The sequence below is a fragment of the Nipponia nippon genome, unplaced genomic scaffold, assembly GCF_047370975.1.
Source record: "Nipponia nippon isolate SJK-2023a ecotype South Korea unplaced genomic scaffold, ASM4737097v1 scaffold_25, whole genome shotgun sequence".
NCBI lineage: Eukaryota > Metazoa > Chordata > Aves > Pelecaniformes > Threskiornithidae > Nipponia > Nipponia nippon.
Window position 1 is genome coordinate 5,211,667 of NW_028262342.1, and position 14,871 is coordinate 5,226,537.

The window sequence follows — 14,871 nt, forward strand, 5'->3', positions numbered from 1 at the left end:
GCCACGCCCGTCCGCTCCTCCGCGGGGCGGACGGCGGCGGCGGCCGAAGTCCGCCGGGGATGGCGGGCGGGAGCGGGCGGTCGCGGCGGGCGGCGGCGTGGGCCGCGGGCCTGGGGCTGTGCGCGGCGGTGCTGGCGCTGCTGGCCGCCGTGCTGCTCCGCGCCTACCTCCTGCGGGCCCCGGCGATCCCGCGGCTGTGGGCCCGGCGAGGCGGCACCGCCGCCTTCAGTGCCGGCGAGAGGCTGGAGCTCAAGGAGGCGCTGCGAGGTGAGGGGCCCGGCCGGCCGCCCTGGCTGGACCCACCCTCCCGGCCCACCGGGCCCCCTCGGGGGCCTGCAGCCTGTGTGCCCCCCGCCCCGGCTCAGGGGTTGTCGCCGGCCCCCTCTGTCCCCGGCGTCGCGGCCGGGGCGTCCCGAGGTCTCCGCAGGGAGAGGCTGGCGTCGAGGGCCGGCCGCGGGGCACGGGTGGGAGCCGGGCAGCAGTGAAGAAGGACACTTGCTCAGGTGCTTTCCCCTGGGAGAAAACCGGTTGTTTATTCTCCTGAAGCCATCTTCCCACGTTGATTATCAGTGTTTCCCTCTGGTACACGCAGAAAGCTGCGGGCGCCCTGTGACTGTGTTTGCTAGGCATCGCGTTGTCCACTGGATAAATCACTGTCGCGTTTTTTTGTTTCTTGCTGGCTGAAACCTTGCACATCACTTTGCTGCAGGCAGCCTGTCTGTAACAAGTCAGGGTGTGTTTGTGCTCCCTGACACGGTCTTCTGCAGAAGACTTTGAGGATACTTAGATCTCACGAGGGCTGGCCCTTTGCAGGAAACCGTGATCTGGCACGGAGCAATGGTCGTTGGCTGTTCAAGTAGGGGTTGGGTTCTGTAAACGTGGCATTGTTGGTTTGAAAGATTTATTGCCTAGCAAATTCTGTTTATGTACTTTTTAATGGGAAAATGCAGGGATATAAGAGATACTTATTGCTGTGTTTCTTCTTGAATAACATGACCTTTAAAAGAATCTGTACCCGCACTTAACAGATGCTCTTAGGAAAGGCAGCAGTCATTGGGACTAAGTTATACCTATCCTTTGCATGATGGTGATGCGATGTTGGAGAGCAGCCTTGTCTGACCCTGTTTGAATGACAGAGCAGGCTAGAAGGAGCCACAAAAGGCCTGTCTCTCTCTATATCTTTAAGGGTTAGAGCAGTATGAAAGAAGGTGCTATTACAGTCTTGCCGTCACAACCTGACTTCCTATTGAAAAAGAACCTTGAACTGCCAACCAAGCTGCCTGCTTAGCTGCCAGAATACTTTATGGCTATGAGGAATCAGTTCACCCTAGCAAAATGCAGCTGCTTCTGGACAGTAGCATTTCTAACAATATCACTTGACACTTTAGGATGAAAAATGGAGTTGAAGTAGCTAGAGAAATACCTTGGCTGAAACTGGAAGGAAATACTGGTGTGCTGCATGTGCGCAGCTCAGCTGAAGTACATCAGTCTTTTTTGATAGTGGCAGCTCTTACTATCCTGTGAAATAATCTTTAAAGCCTGGAAAATGTTCAGGAACATAAATATTACTTTCTCTTTTGAAATGCAATTCAAGTATTGTTTGACTGATTTCAGTGTCAATTGAGTTCTATTTTGTATTTCATTGAAGGTGCTATTAAAATCCCAACTGTTTCCATATCTCCAGAGGACTTGAATACAACTGCCATGGCAGAATTTGGGAATTACATTCAGAAAGGTACTAAACTTTCATTCTTACTAATCTCTGCTGCTAAATTTTATTTTCATAAACAAAGTGAAGAGAGTCTATGTGGTTCTTGAATGTAATGGAACAGATTTTTATTTTGTTTTTCCTCAAGAAAGGACTGGCAAAAATGGCATGTGTAGGTCACCTCTGCAACAGTGTGCTTTGGTGTAGCAATGGGCAAAGCTAGGACGGAGAAGGTTCAAATGTCTTTTTGCAATGATGGGTTTTGGTCCTTGAGATGGTTAAATGACCTTGCCATTAAAAAAAAAAAAAAATGGGGGAAGCCTACCCCTGCTTCAGCCTGTTTTTTTGGCAGTCCCATCATTGCTACCTGAAAAACAGCTGCAGCACTGGTGAACAACAGTTCCTGGGTTTGCTTAGGAAAGTCTTAAATACAAAGTGAGATGGATTGGTAGAAGTGTGAGAATGAAGCTGTGCATCTGCTTCCTGAAGCAAATTTGTTGTGGTCAGTCTTACAGTGTTCCCCTTGAGGCTAAATAGATGACGTCTCTGTGGAGTATATAATGATAAAATTGGACATTATTGTTAATTTTTCATGTGTTTTTAATTTTTTTCTTAACAGTCTTCCCGGCTGTATTTTCTTCAAAGTTCATTCAACATGAAATTGTTGGGAAATACAGCCATCTCTTTGCTGTTCAGGGTTCGAACCCTGAAATGATGCCCTATATGCTGCTTGCACACATGGATGTTGTGCCTGCGCCCCCAGAGGGCTGGGATTTCCCTCCTTTCTCAGCTGCAGAGCATGAAGGTTTCATCTATGGACGAGGAACGCTGGATAACAAAAACTCTGCCATAGTACGTCATCTGGGTAATATCGTTTCAGAGAGATACAAAGCCTGAAAAAGGCAGATTGGAGGAATCTATTCTCGTGAGATTTACTATAATGTCTCTCTTGCCCCTCTTTAAATGCAGGATGTTAGTGATAAATTCCTAAGCCCTGTGGTTTTCTTCCAAATTTTCCTAGAGATGAAGTGGTCTTTTATTACTGAAGAAAGCAGAGTTAAAGCTCTTAGAGGATACAGAAAAACATATTCACAGATGCAGATGTATTTGGTTAAATGCCATATTTAGATTTTATGTCAAATGCTGTGTTTGAAACCAGGCATAGACTTTTTACTTTTTTCCAGGTGTCATATGGGCATTCAAAGCCAAACTTGGCCCTTTGAAAAGGCTTGAGTTTCAAAATAAACAATCTTTATTTAATATTATAGTCAAACAACCTTATATCTTTTGTTATCTAGTCTGTGGCAGAACAAAGAGCTGTTGTACTAAGTACATTTGGGAGGAATGAAGTACAAAAAACATGGATCTGTGAAGGATTTCTCATTTGGGAAAAGGTTGATAGAAAAATTAATAAGGAAAACAGTCCTTTGTGATTTGCAGAGATTACTTCCATGACAGCTCTGTATTTAAATTTAAAGAGATGTTTAGCAAACCAGTGTCACGGATACTGTGGCTGCTTGTCACGGCATAGGCCGTACTCCTAGAAAGTTTCTTCAAGTTGTTTAATCGTCAGTTTCAAAGCTCTGCAACTTAAACCTTTGGTTTGGTGCTTCCTTCTGCTGTGAACTGCACTAGTAACTCCACAAATGGACAATAAAAACCAACAACTTCAGCGAACACGGCAAAAACGGGTGCTGGCAAGGTAGAAGCGATATAAATTTCTGCTGAAATGTAAAAAAATTAACTAGCTTAAATTGAAAAAACAGGTGAGATGAAAAAATGCAGCAAATGGTAGATTTCATTTCTCATTCTTCAGATTAAGTTTCTTGTTCTTCTGTTTCTGTCTTCTTAGCACTTTTTGTACAAAACATACCGCTTATTAAAATAAACGGATTTGGTAGCTGAACTCAGTGCCAAACTGTGTGTAGGATAGGCAGTTTAAAGGAACAGTGAATTCCTTGGGCAGTTATAACTCTGTCGTGCTTCCTGGGCAGTTTGTCACTGACTTCATCAGTAGCAAGAACAAGCCTACACTGTATTTTGTGTATGTACGCTGACGCTGTGTAGCACACTAAGTCTTAAGCATTATTGATCGAAAATATTGCAGTGTGTTTTCCAGAGAATATGAATATAATCAGTAGGAGTTGTAGAAATAAAAGCTCAACTGTGAACAGGACAAAGTTTCCTTAAGGGCTCTGAATGCATCGTATTTCTTTTACGTTACATTGCATTCTTTTACATTTATTCTCCTTACTAACACACAAGAATAGTACAACACATTCTGCTTTTTTCTCTGCAGGGTATTCTGCAAGCTCTAGAATTTTTGCTGAGAAGAAATTACAGACCCCGCAGATCTTTCTATGTTGGCATTGGACATGATGAAGAGGTATTTTCTTTCATTTTGTCAAAACAACTAGTTGTTTGCATTGTTCATGTATGTAACAAGGCTTAATTTTTAAACATGGTTTAGCTAGAAAGTCTTTCCTGTTTTTCTTGGTTATGTGGGTAGATACTGTGTCAGGCACGTGGTCATAGTTATATATTGATTGTTTGGCTTTAAGTGACATCGACAAAGGGTTTAGTGTGATGAGCAAAGAGAAAAGAAAACAGTAGAATGTTATTTCAAAATCTTTTCTGCATGGAAGGTCCAGCAGGAGTCACATTTTGGAATATATATAATACAGGAAAAGCTTGCCTAAGATTTACATGGCTGTTCCAAATGATCAGGAAGAGCTAACAAAAATATTTCACTTTGGTTGTGGGTATACCCACAAGTAAACAGTACAAAGAGACAGATGAGGTGGTTTTGTTTTTTCATTTTCAAAATATAAAGACAAAGAATTGTTAGTAGTTAAAATGAGTATCTCCTTAAAATGGCTAATTAATCTGTGGAGCTTATAGCTCTGAGATACCATTGTGTCCAAGAACTAGTAGGATTCAAAGCAACATTCAGTGACTCGTGAATGAGAGCATTCCTCAGTGTGGATATAAATTCATCTGCTACTAGGCCGTTAACAATCTCCAGTGAATTTTGCTAGGAAGAATCTTTTATCGACAGGTTGCTCTAGAGCTGTTCATTAGGGGATTTCTTGCATTCTTTGCATTGTAGCACTGGTCACTGTCAACAGCAAGATGTTTTCCAGTATTCTTCCCAATGGCGTGGCTTAATCTGACCAGTTCGTCTGACTGGATTCTCACAGGTGCATGGTCGGAAGGGAGCAATGAAGATTGCAGCTCTGTTGGAAGCTAGAGGAGTGAAACTCTCCTTCTTACTAGATGAGGGAAGTGCGATACTAGATGGCATCATTGCGGGAGTGAAGAAGCCAGTAGCTGTGTAAGTAAGAGAGAACACAATTGACCGTGGTGAAAGTGATTCATTTTCAAGAATTAATTTGTGAGGAATGACCGTGCTAATGTCAATAAAATACATTTTCAAGGCATGTAGCAGCGTTGGTGTTGCTAAAGCTACAGCAGTGGCACAAAGTGCAAGTCAAGGACCTTGAGCTTTTGCTTGCTGTCCATCACAGTTGTGCTGACAAAAGCACGATGTTCCACTTAGCTAGTGCAAGCATGTTAATCGTATGCTGTGGTCTGCTCACTGGAGAAGCAGCCAAGGCATCAGTCCTCCAAACATGTAGGGATTGTGTTAAGGATGTGTTGTTACTGCTTCTTTGGTGTTTTTTATGATGCTAAAAATATGCAGAGTAGTTCTTTTTACCTGTAGTCTGTGCATGTGTGTTTGGAGTTGCATTAATCATTTATGTATTTATCATTCACCAGCATTGCTATCACAGAAAAGGGTTCAATGACGCTGAACTTCACTGTGGAAAAAGAGCCAGGACATTCATCCTTTCCTCCTAAGGAGACAAGTATTGGCATTCTTGCAGCAGCAATGTCGAGGTGAGAGCTTCCCTGTCATCTAATGTCATAGACAAGTCAAGCAGGCTCCTAAGTCACTGATACGTGACTTCCTTTTTCATATTTGTATTTAAGAGTATTTTGCAAATTCCCCTTATATATTTGAAATTGAAGTTTGTAGCTCACTTTGAAGGGCAGAAATGCAATCCCCAGCAAAGGGGCAGTTGCCAAATGTCTGGAGTGTCTTTTCACTTCAGCTGTTCCTGCGTCAGTTGGTTCCTTAAAACCAAGACAATGGGTACATCATGATGTCTATCATAATTTACTCTGTAGCAATAGAGATTGATTTGTTTGGGTTGCAGAATTTCTTTGGAATTTATCCTGGCACATACCTGCTACCTCTAGCTGGTAATTACCCAAGCCAATAAACATGGTGTAAAGTCAGAATGTGACTGGGTAAATCACCTCATTATGTGTCTGTGTAGATATCAAATTGGCTAATAAATACTTACTTTAGAACAACTTAAAATGTACAGATTTGATGGTATTTGGTGTGATATCTTTATAGATTTCCATGTATTCTTTATAAAAGTCAGGCTTTTGGATTTTTTCAGCTGTTCTTGAAAGAAAATCTTTGCATGGGACTGGAATGCCCAGAAATCTGTCACAGAGCTGTGCTCACAGATTTACTCACCAGGAGAGGAAGGTGTGATTGCATCTCAAATAGATGGATACATTTCACAAATCAGATTCCTATCAACCTTCTGGAGCAATAATAGCCACAGATTTTTTAAATTTCAAATGTCGATTTGCTTTGTCGTAGACTGGAGCAGAATCCCTTGCGCAATCTGTTTGGCCATGGGCCAGAACTCATGACTATGGAGCACCTTGCACCAGAGGTGAGGAAAGAACTATAATTTCATTCTCAGATTTTCATATTAATAAGTGAAGGGTGACCCAGCATATGAATTTAGAGCACAGTTGTGTAGTTCATGGGAAGGAGAAGACTTAAGCTGTCCTTTCTCCCAGATAATTGTTTCTGCTGGAATTGTTCAACCATAGCCAAGTGACTACACTGTCCTCTTGAAAATGAGACATTTTCTGATTTGTGGTTTTGTTTCTTCCACTTAGTTCAGTTTTCCTCTCAATCTCATCATGAGCAACCTATGGCTGTTTTCACTTATTGTCAGCAGGTAAGAAAACAGATGCTTGATGAACATTCCCAGCCTCTCACCCTTTGAAGATGAAGACCACTAGCCATTTCTAGTCTTCCCAGGAAATCAGTTGTACCATTTCATAGTGTAGACAACGTCAGTGCTTTACTGTTAACAACCACTTTGTTAATTGAATAGGCCATCATTCAGCTTATTGCCTGTGTAATTGCGGTGCTTATGTTTTATCGATAGTTAACTTCTCTGAAACATGTTGTTTTTTTTTTTCTTTTTTTTGTAAGAGTTCTTGCTTGGAAACCTTCCACGAATGCCTTGATTCGAACTACTACAGCAGTCACGATGTTTAACGCAGGAATCAAGGTAGCTTCATTTTGATTTTTCTCCATGTAGTACGATGAGACAATTAGGACATTTGGTTTCCACCTATTTGTATCCAGTTACAAGATCAGTACCAGCCCTGGTCTTAGACCCTGTGTGGTGTCACCACCAGTCTCATTTTTTACTTTGGGTGTGGCTTGGATTCAGCTACAGTTGAAAATTACTTCTTTCAGAAGTGTCTGATCTCTGTCATAAAAAGTTTTCTGTAAACTAGCATTAAGATTGTTTATGTTTTAGGATGGACAAGAAAGAGTGTTTTCTATGTAATCATGCAAAGTATCGATGACAGTATTTGAAACTGTCACAGTCGAAAACACTTCCCTAGCCCAGATGCGATCTTGTGTTTGCGAGCATGGGTCTGACGTTTACCTTCATTCGAGTAGGGTCAGTGTGCACCTTGGACTGAGAGATAACAGGTTCTGGCTGATCTAGCCAGATCTTGCCCTGATAAGGAGGTGTAGCTATCCAAAAATACTGTAGCCCTGGAAAATAAACAGGCTGTTTGGTGTGTCCCTGAAGAAATCTGTTACTGGAAAGCATCACTGGACAAGAAAACAAGATACAGTGGCTGAACAGTGACACTGAGTGGCCAGGAGAGAAGTGACACCCTGGTTCCTTGTTTTTTTTCCTAAAGATTATTCCTTTTTTGTTTAACAAAATTATAAATATTCATTCTGTAGAAAAGAAGAGTTATGTGTCTTCAGTAACATCATGTGTTAAGCGACTTACGTGTCTCATACTTGGGGAAAAGTAATATGACAATTAGTAAAAATATTGCTTAAAAAACCAACAAACTTTCAGAATTTCTCAGTGTAAAGTTTCTGAAGGGAGAGGGCTTATCTCAAGAGGAAAACTTCTATACAACAGCTAACTTCATTTTTGTTGAATTGATGAATATCTGTTTAATGCAGATAAGAGATATTCACATAGATGAGATTTACAGTATTTTAACACAGAGGACGGAGAGAGATACCACACTTAATGTTAGTGGAAACAGTGTGAAGCATTAGTCTGAGGCCTGGAGTTGTTTGAGCAGTTTCTGAGTTTGCAGTTGGCATTTTAATCTGGTTTTAACTTCCTTTTAAGTTTTGGTCCTTCCTTTTTTTTTTTCTAGATAAATGTCGTCCCATCTTCTGCAAAAGCAACGGTGAACTTCCGGATCCACTCTGCAGAGAAGGCCGCTGAGGTGCTTCCTGTGCCCCCAGCTGCGGGGCTCTTCTCCATCCCCTTCTGAGCAGCGTGGCACTTGCCCGTTTGCGGCAGCACATCTGTTCTATAAGAATGCTCTTTTTGTCCCTCCCTGTATTCATACAAGCAGTGGAAGAGGAAGATTTGGGAAGTGCTCCTTTATGGAGGCTGTCAGAAACACAGCTTATCTAATGTCTTTTCTCCTTCTTCGAGATGGATTGCAAAATGCGTTGTTTGCTATGGCTTCTGAATGTGGAGCAGAGCAAGAGGCAGGCCAACCTCGGCAGCGTGCCTTGCAGTTATATCGAGCAGATTTCAGAAGTCTTTTGTGCCAAAGAGCACATGGATCATATGTGATTATGGAATGGTAATGTCGAGGTTTGTAACCTGTGAGAATACGGGAGTCTTGCACACTTCGGTAGGTGCAACGTGCCTGTCCAGCCAAGGACAGCCGTGAAACATTGTCAGTATCTTCCCTTCCCGCACTTTTGCTGAAAGTTTATCCTTCTGGAAGCTTTTTCTGGATCGTTTACAGGGGTGACCCAACTACCAAGTAGCAGCAGGTTGACCACCTGCCTTTCAGGACTGAAGCAGTTCAGGAATACCTTGAGACAGTGATGTGCATCTGATTGCACTAGGGAGAAAAACAATTAGCTTAAGTATCAGCCATCCACCGAGTAAGAGGAAGAGAGCCTGCCGCACGGTTTCAGTCCTAACTATGCATCTGTATTTGCAGCCACAGTTGGCAGTTCACGGACAAACGTTTTCTGGGAAGTGGAACATTTGCTGACATCTAGAAGGGACGCTCTCATTTCTTTTGCTTATTTAATCTCTGTGTTTTACCCATAGGTGCTAGAGATAGTTAGAAACACTGTTGCTGATGACAGAGTGAAGATTGATGTAGTAGAGGCCTTTGACCCACTCCCCGTCAGTCCTTGGGATGACCAGACATTTGGAGCCCATATTTTTCAAAGAACCATTCTGGATACTTTCCCAGATGTTGACACTGTAGTCCCAGGTAACAGCAAGCACATGATAATTATTGTTTCCTCTCAAGCTTCCGCCCTGCTTTTCTCTCCCCCATCCCCCAATATTGACTTGTTTCCATTTTCTGTGTATTTCTCCACCCCAGCTGTTAACTACTGGAAACAGCTGTTTTTTCCTCTTTTTATTCCGTTCTCTCTTTATGTTTTAAAAGTTTTAATGTTGTTTTTTAGTAGTGGAAGTAAAAAAGCAAACAGGAAACTGACAGAAACAATGAGCCTTGAATTTGACTCTCTGTGTATACAAAGGAATCTCTTCAGGGAAGAAAGGAATTGTGAGCAAGAGTAGGAGGTCTTGCTTTAGCTCTTCTTTTATTGTTTTCATAGCTGGCAAAGCCATTCCTGCTTTTCTGTATTGTTCCTTATGACCCCAGCCCCTTCCCTTTCTCGCAGCTCCTTCCTAGTTCTCTGCTGTTTGATAGAGTGCAGTTTGACGCTTAAACTTCTGCAGAGGCTGAGTATCATGGCTGTTCTTAGAATGATTGAATTGTATGTTCAGCTCCTCCTGTTCACGAAAGAGAGAATGTTCTTCTTCCAGGATGTACCAATAAACTGTCTCTAGTGATTTTGCTTTTGGTGTAGCTAGGGCACATATAGAACTGTTATCAGATGCCTTTCCTTTCTCCTGGGAAAAGTGTGGGTCATTAAAATGCTGCTCTCATGCAAAGTAAACTTGAGGTTTGTTTTCCAGGCACGTGCATTGGAAACACAGACAGCAGGCATTTCACTAACGTCACAAATGCCATTTATCGATTTAACCCACTGCTCTTGAAATCGGATGATCTTCCCAGGTACTGTATTCTGTCTGCATGTGGGCAGCTGTTTGGGGTGGGGACTAGCAAAAGAGAAAATCGATATGCGTTAGGCAGAAGAAGGAAACCCAGCCTTGTATACCTTGGCGTGGTGGTGGTGCTGCCTCACGTTTTGTTAGGCCACCCATTTCCTGCAGGTTTGGGTGCTACACAAATAGGGGGTGGTAATTACACTGGGAGAGTGTTAGCCCTCGCTCTCCTTTACTTCAAATGCAGGCAAGACCTCATTTAGGCGTCCCATTCGGTGATACAGCAATGCTGTCAAGCTGACCGGATCCTTTATGTAGTGCAGCATTGTGAAAGGTGTGGTTCTGGTAGTTGGCCTTGTTTAAGAGATTTATCTGTACGTTTGGACACATGCTACTCTGAATTTATTTGCTCCTTAAAGCTGGAAGTTTGGTTTCCTTGGATAAAGTGATAACAAAGAACATCATCATGCAAGGGATTGTTTATTTATTCAGCATGTAATAGATTTGGCATTTTATTGAGGTGCGGGTGATAGGGAGTAGAGTGTTCTTGTAGCTGTACAGGACCGTGATATAAATGGCCAAGAAATGGGCAGAGAGCTGGAATACTGTTTTTTCTTTTTCACATACACCATGGACTTAGTTGTTACGCTCTGAGCCTTAGAATCAGTAAATTTGGTTGGCCCGAGGAACAGGCATCGCAGTTACAGTGCAGTATTTGGTGTGTATTGCTGCATTTTTGTGTTGGGCATTGCTTTATGAAGTGAACAGGCAAGGAGGGTGCTGGCTATACGCAGGTGAGTCACAAATGCACACTGGAATGAAAAACATTCTTTTCTTTCTACCAGGATCCATGGATTGAATGAGAGAATCTCAATTGAGAATTACGAGAAACAGATCGAGTTCCTCTTTCAGCTGATTAAGAACTGTGACATTGACGAGCTTCCGGAGCCTCACGCAGACTCCCACGAGCTGTGAGAAACACGCCTGAGAGGAGCAGCTGCTAAGGTGGACTCTGGGATGGCAGGGCTCTGGGCCGTAAGATGCGGTTGTGTGTTGCGTATTGAGCTATGTCTGGAATTTGGTTTTTGCCTATTGTGGTTTACATACAGATGGAAAAAACTGCTTGTTGCTGCTTTAGGCAAATGTACGGTTTGCCAGAAAGTGATAAGAACCTGGACAAAACACAACAAGTAACCCTGGTTTCTGTTCCCCCCTGGTCTGACATGCAGCCATTAATCTGATGGTATTAATTTTTTCAGTGCTTTCTTTAAGCCTCTGAAGTTGGTAGTAACTTAAAAATCTAAGCTATAATCAGCAGTCACTCATCTATCAGTAACAGAGGTGAATCTTCCTATGTGTGCTTTTGACAAGCTCATTTTATACAGTTGATTTTTCACAAATGATGTGTCTGTCAAAAGCTCACGTGGAAGGTTTGTGACATGGCGTAGGTTTCACGTAATTGGTAGAGTTGCACTAAGAGTTTGTTGCGCTGCTGCGTGGTGTGGGCTTCTTCCCCAGCTGATGCTCTCAACCAGCATCAGTGGTGCTCTCAACCAGTGTCAGTGTTAACTTGATACTGCTAAGTTCTCCCATGTACGCACTGATTTCTGACTACTTTAAAATCCTGAGCTCCAGAAGTCCTAGCTGTGTTGCTTTAACTGATGTTGCCCTGATCTCAGAGGTGCTGATAACTTTTCTTCCTGTCTTCTCAGTGACTTTTTTTTCTCTCTCACTCTTTGGTAAGGCGCAGGGTATGTTGTGCAGCTGGGTGTCGGAATAAGGAATTGCAGCTTCAAATAAGAAGCTAAATCGGTGTTGTCTGCTCGTATATATTCTCTTTTCACTGAATCAGTTTCTGTAGTGTACGTTTCCCTTTTGTTCCTCTGAGAACTTGATTTTAAAAGATGGTGAAGCCCTTCAGTTTCTTCCAGTTCAGTGGGAGCAGAGTCTCTGTTCCTTCGCTGCCTGTGCAGGCAGTTTTCACTTTGCTGCAGCACTTCTGTTGACTCAGCTCTTGGGGAATCCCAGTGTAGACAGGCCATTGATGTTGACCCTGTTTAATCTTGCACTAGCATGCCTACCTTTGTTAGCACTGAAGGGTTCAGCATTCTTTTGGCCTTGATAGCCTCTTTAGTTGCGGTTACCATTATTAATTAAACAAAGAAAGAATTAAGAACCAGATGCTAGCCAAAGAAAAGACTGGGCGAAAGCTGCTTTGTTGTACTGCCATACAGCCTCTGTGCTGCAGGTACTAGTGCAGCTCCTCCTGTTGCACTGTTGCAGCGATGTGTGTCTGTTTGTCAGAACTTGAATTATACACTGGAATGGGTGGTTGTTCTGCTCTAAATTCATATTGTAAAACGTACTGGAATGTACAGGAAATACCCTGAAACGTATCCTGAAAAACAGTGATGGAACTGTGATTCCTATTCTTTCCGTTCACTGTTCTCTATTTATTTGCAGTCTGATCTTATCAGTAAGGCCAATGGGCTAAAACTGTATCAGTCTATTAAATAATTGAAACCAGATCAGCATTTTCATCTAATAAAACAAGGAATGCAGATTCTTTTCTGATTATTATTTAGTCTTTTTATGTAACTGTATAATTGCAATGAAGTCATTTCCACACCTGATTCTACACTAGAGCAAGTAATAAAGTTTCCATCAAAACAAATCCACATATTTTCCAGGCTGCTTCAATCTTTGCACCCTCCCTGGTGCTCCCCATTCTATACAAAATTAGCTAACTCTGTTTATGCATTATTGGGTAGTAAATAGCTTGCATCTTTTACGGTTTATTGCATTTTGTCTGTGTGCCCTAACGTCATTAATTTGTTTAGCCACATGTCTATGGCTCTTTTGTGAAGGTGTCATTCCTCTTGCAGACACAGCAAAAGCGATGTGTCAGGGTACAGCACAGAACAAAATACATCCCCGGGAGTGGGAGGTGGAGGAAAGGTTTGGGTTTTTTTTTTTCTCTGGCTAGTCTCTATAAACACAACTGAGTCTAAAGCCTTTACTTTGACTATGGCAGTACGGGGCCAATAGTGTTTAACGTCTTCCTTAATGACCTGGGTGATGGGACAGTGCATCCTCAGCAAGTTTGCAGGTGATGCGAAACTGGGAGGAATGGTTGGCTCACTCGATGGTTGTGCTGCTGTTCAGAGGGCCCTCGGCAGGCTGGAGCAATGGGAAAACGGGTCTCTCATGAAATTCAACAAAGGGAAATGCAAAGTCCTGCACCTGGGGAGGAATAACCCCACGCTGGGGACTGGCTGGCTGGAAAGCAGCTTTGCAGAGAAGGCCACAGGGGTCCTGGTGGGCAGGTTGAACATGAGCCAGTAATGTGCCCTGGGGGCAAAGGAGGCCAGCAGCCTCCTGGGAGTAAAGCTTAGATGATGTCCCAAGGTCCCTTTCAATCCCAACCGTTCTGTGATTCTGTTGTAGGGCACAGGTTGTGAAAATCCTAACCTGGGTCATGCTGTTGTGCAGTGAAGGCTGTGTTGTGGTGTGCAAGGAGGGATTTGTTGTCTGTTGTAATAGCAAATGGGTCCTAAAGACATAAAGCATCCTTTATATTTTGTAATCTCCCGTCCCCAACCAAAAATCACTCATCTCTGTGTTTGGTGAGGATTGTTTCTTTAAAGGACGTTCATCTGGAGATTCATTTTGCTGCTGAAGGAAAAGTGAAGGGCAGACAGCGCTGGGAAGGCAGGGTTGGTTTTGGCAGGTACTGTGCAAATGTGCACCATGAGGTTTTGCTAATGCAGCTTGTTGCAGAGCCTCATTAAGTGCTGCTCATCAGCCACTGCTGAAATCATGCAGTGCCTCCGCATTGAGTAAATGTTCAACAGGGCTTTGCTGCAACCTGAAGCCACTAAACTGAAGTGCTTGAAAAACCTATCTTGCGGGATCCAATGGTGAAAAAGCACATTCCCCACCTCTGCCCATTTTTTCCAGTCACTTCTGATAATTGTCTGTGGTTTTTTTTCCATGCAGAGGCTTTGCCCTTTGTATTCCCAAGTCTCCTTATTTTATATTAGCTGCCATGTCATGCTTATCTGGCACAATTCTGAAGGGTCACTCAATGATTTGGTATCTCCACACCTCTCCTGACAGAACAGTTTTCTTTCCACCCCATTTTACTGGTCCCATGAGATGTTTTCAGAGAATGTCTCTGATCTTGACTGGTATTTGAAATCTTAGCGTCATCATGTAAATAATAGCATAAGGATGATGCGCTGGCCTTTTCTGCTAAGATCATGTACAACTTTGCATTGTATGAGTAGTTACTTGATAATGTCAAGTGCGTAATGAAAACACAGAGTAATAGCTCTGTGAGCTATTCTTTTTTTTTTTTGTAGTGAGTCATTGTGTTTTGAGCATGTAGAGCAATTACCTCTGATTCATCAGAGAAGGAAAAGCCTGCTTTTCTGCTCTGAAGACACACAACTTGGTGTCGTACCTGATGGGGTTTTGAACGCTGTTTGTATTAGTCCGGTTCCAGTGTGTTAACATGTTCTGTGTTACATCCATAGCAACTTCCTTTTTTCCCCTTCTGTGTAGCCAAGTCTACAAAGCTGCCATTCTTCGACAACAGTTACTCAAAGTAATGTCTGTAGTTGTCCAGCTGTAGCAGCCTGCTACCTAGCAGACCAGCTGATTGAGGGTCATGCGGGCCTGCTACATGATGGAGAAAAGGTCACATTCCACACCTGCATTTTCTAAAGAAAGCTCTGTTGC

At 42.8% G+C, this 14,871-nt stretch overlaps 1 protein-coding gene across 1 annotated transcript; it reads left to right on the forward strand.

The window, feature by feature from the left end:
• The first annotated feature begins 41 nt into the window (after nucleotides 1-41).
• On the forward strand, nucleotides 42-12,917 carry PM20D1 (peptidase M20 domain containing 1). Its single transcript, XM_087762008.1, has 13 exons — nucleotides 42-267; nucleotides 1,649-1,735; nucleotides 2,328-2,560; nucleotides 4,008-4,094; nucleotides 4,909-5,042; nucleotides 5,489-5,608; nucleotides 6,390-6,465; nucleotides 6,698-6,759; nucleotides 7,020-7,098; nucleotides 8,231-8,302; nucleotides 9,154-9,322; nucleotides 10,039-10,138; nucleotides 10,974-12,917. The coding sequence occupies exons 1-13, from the start codon at nucleotides 60-62 to the stop codon at nucleotides 11,101-11,103; spliced, it is 1,557 nt and encodes a 518-aa protein (XP_087618134.1). The 5' UTR covers nucleotides 42-59; the 3' UTR covers nucleotides 11,104-12,917.
• The last annotated feature ends 1,954 nt before the right edge of the window (nucleotides 12,918-14,871 follow it).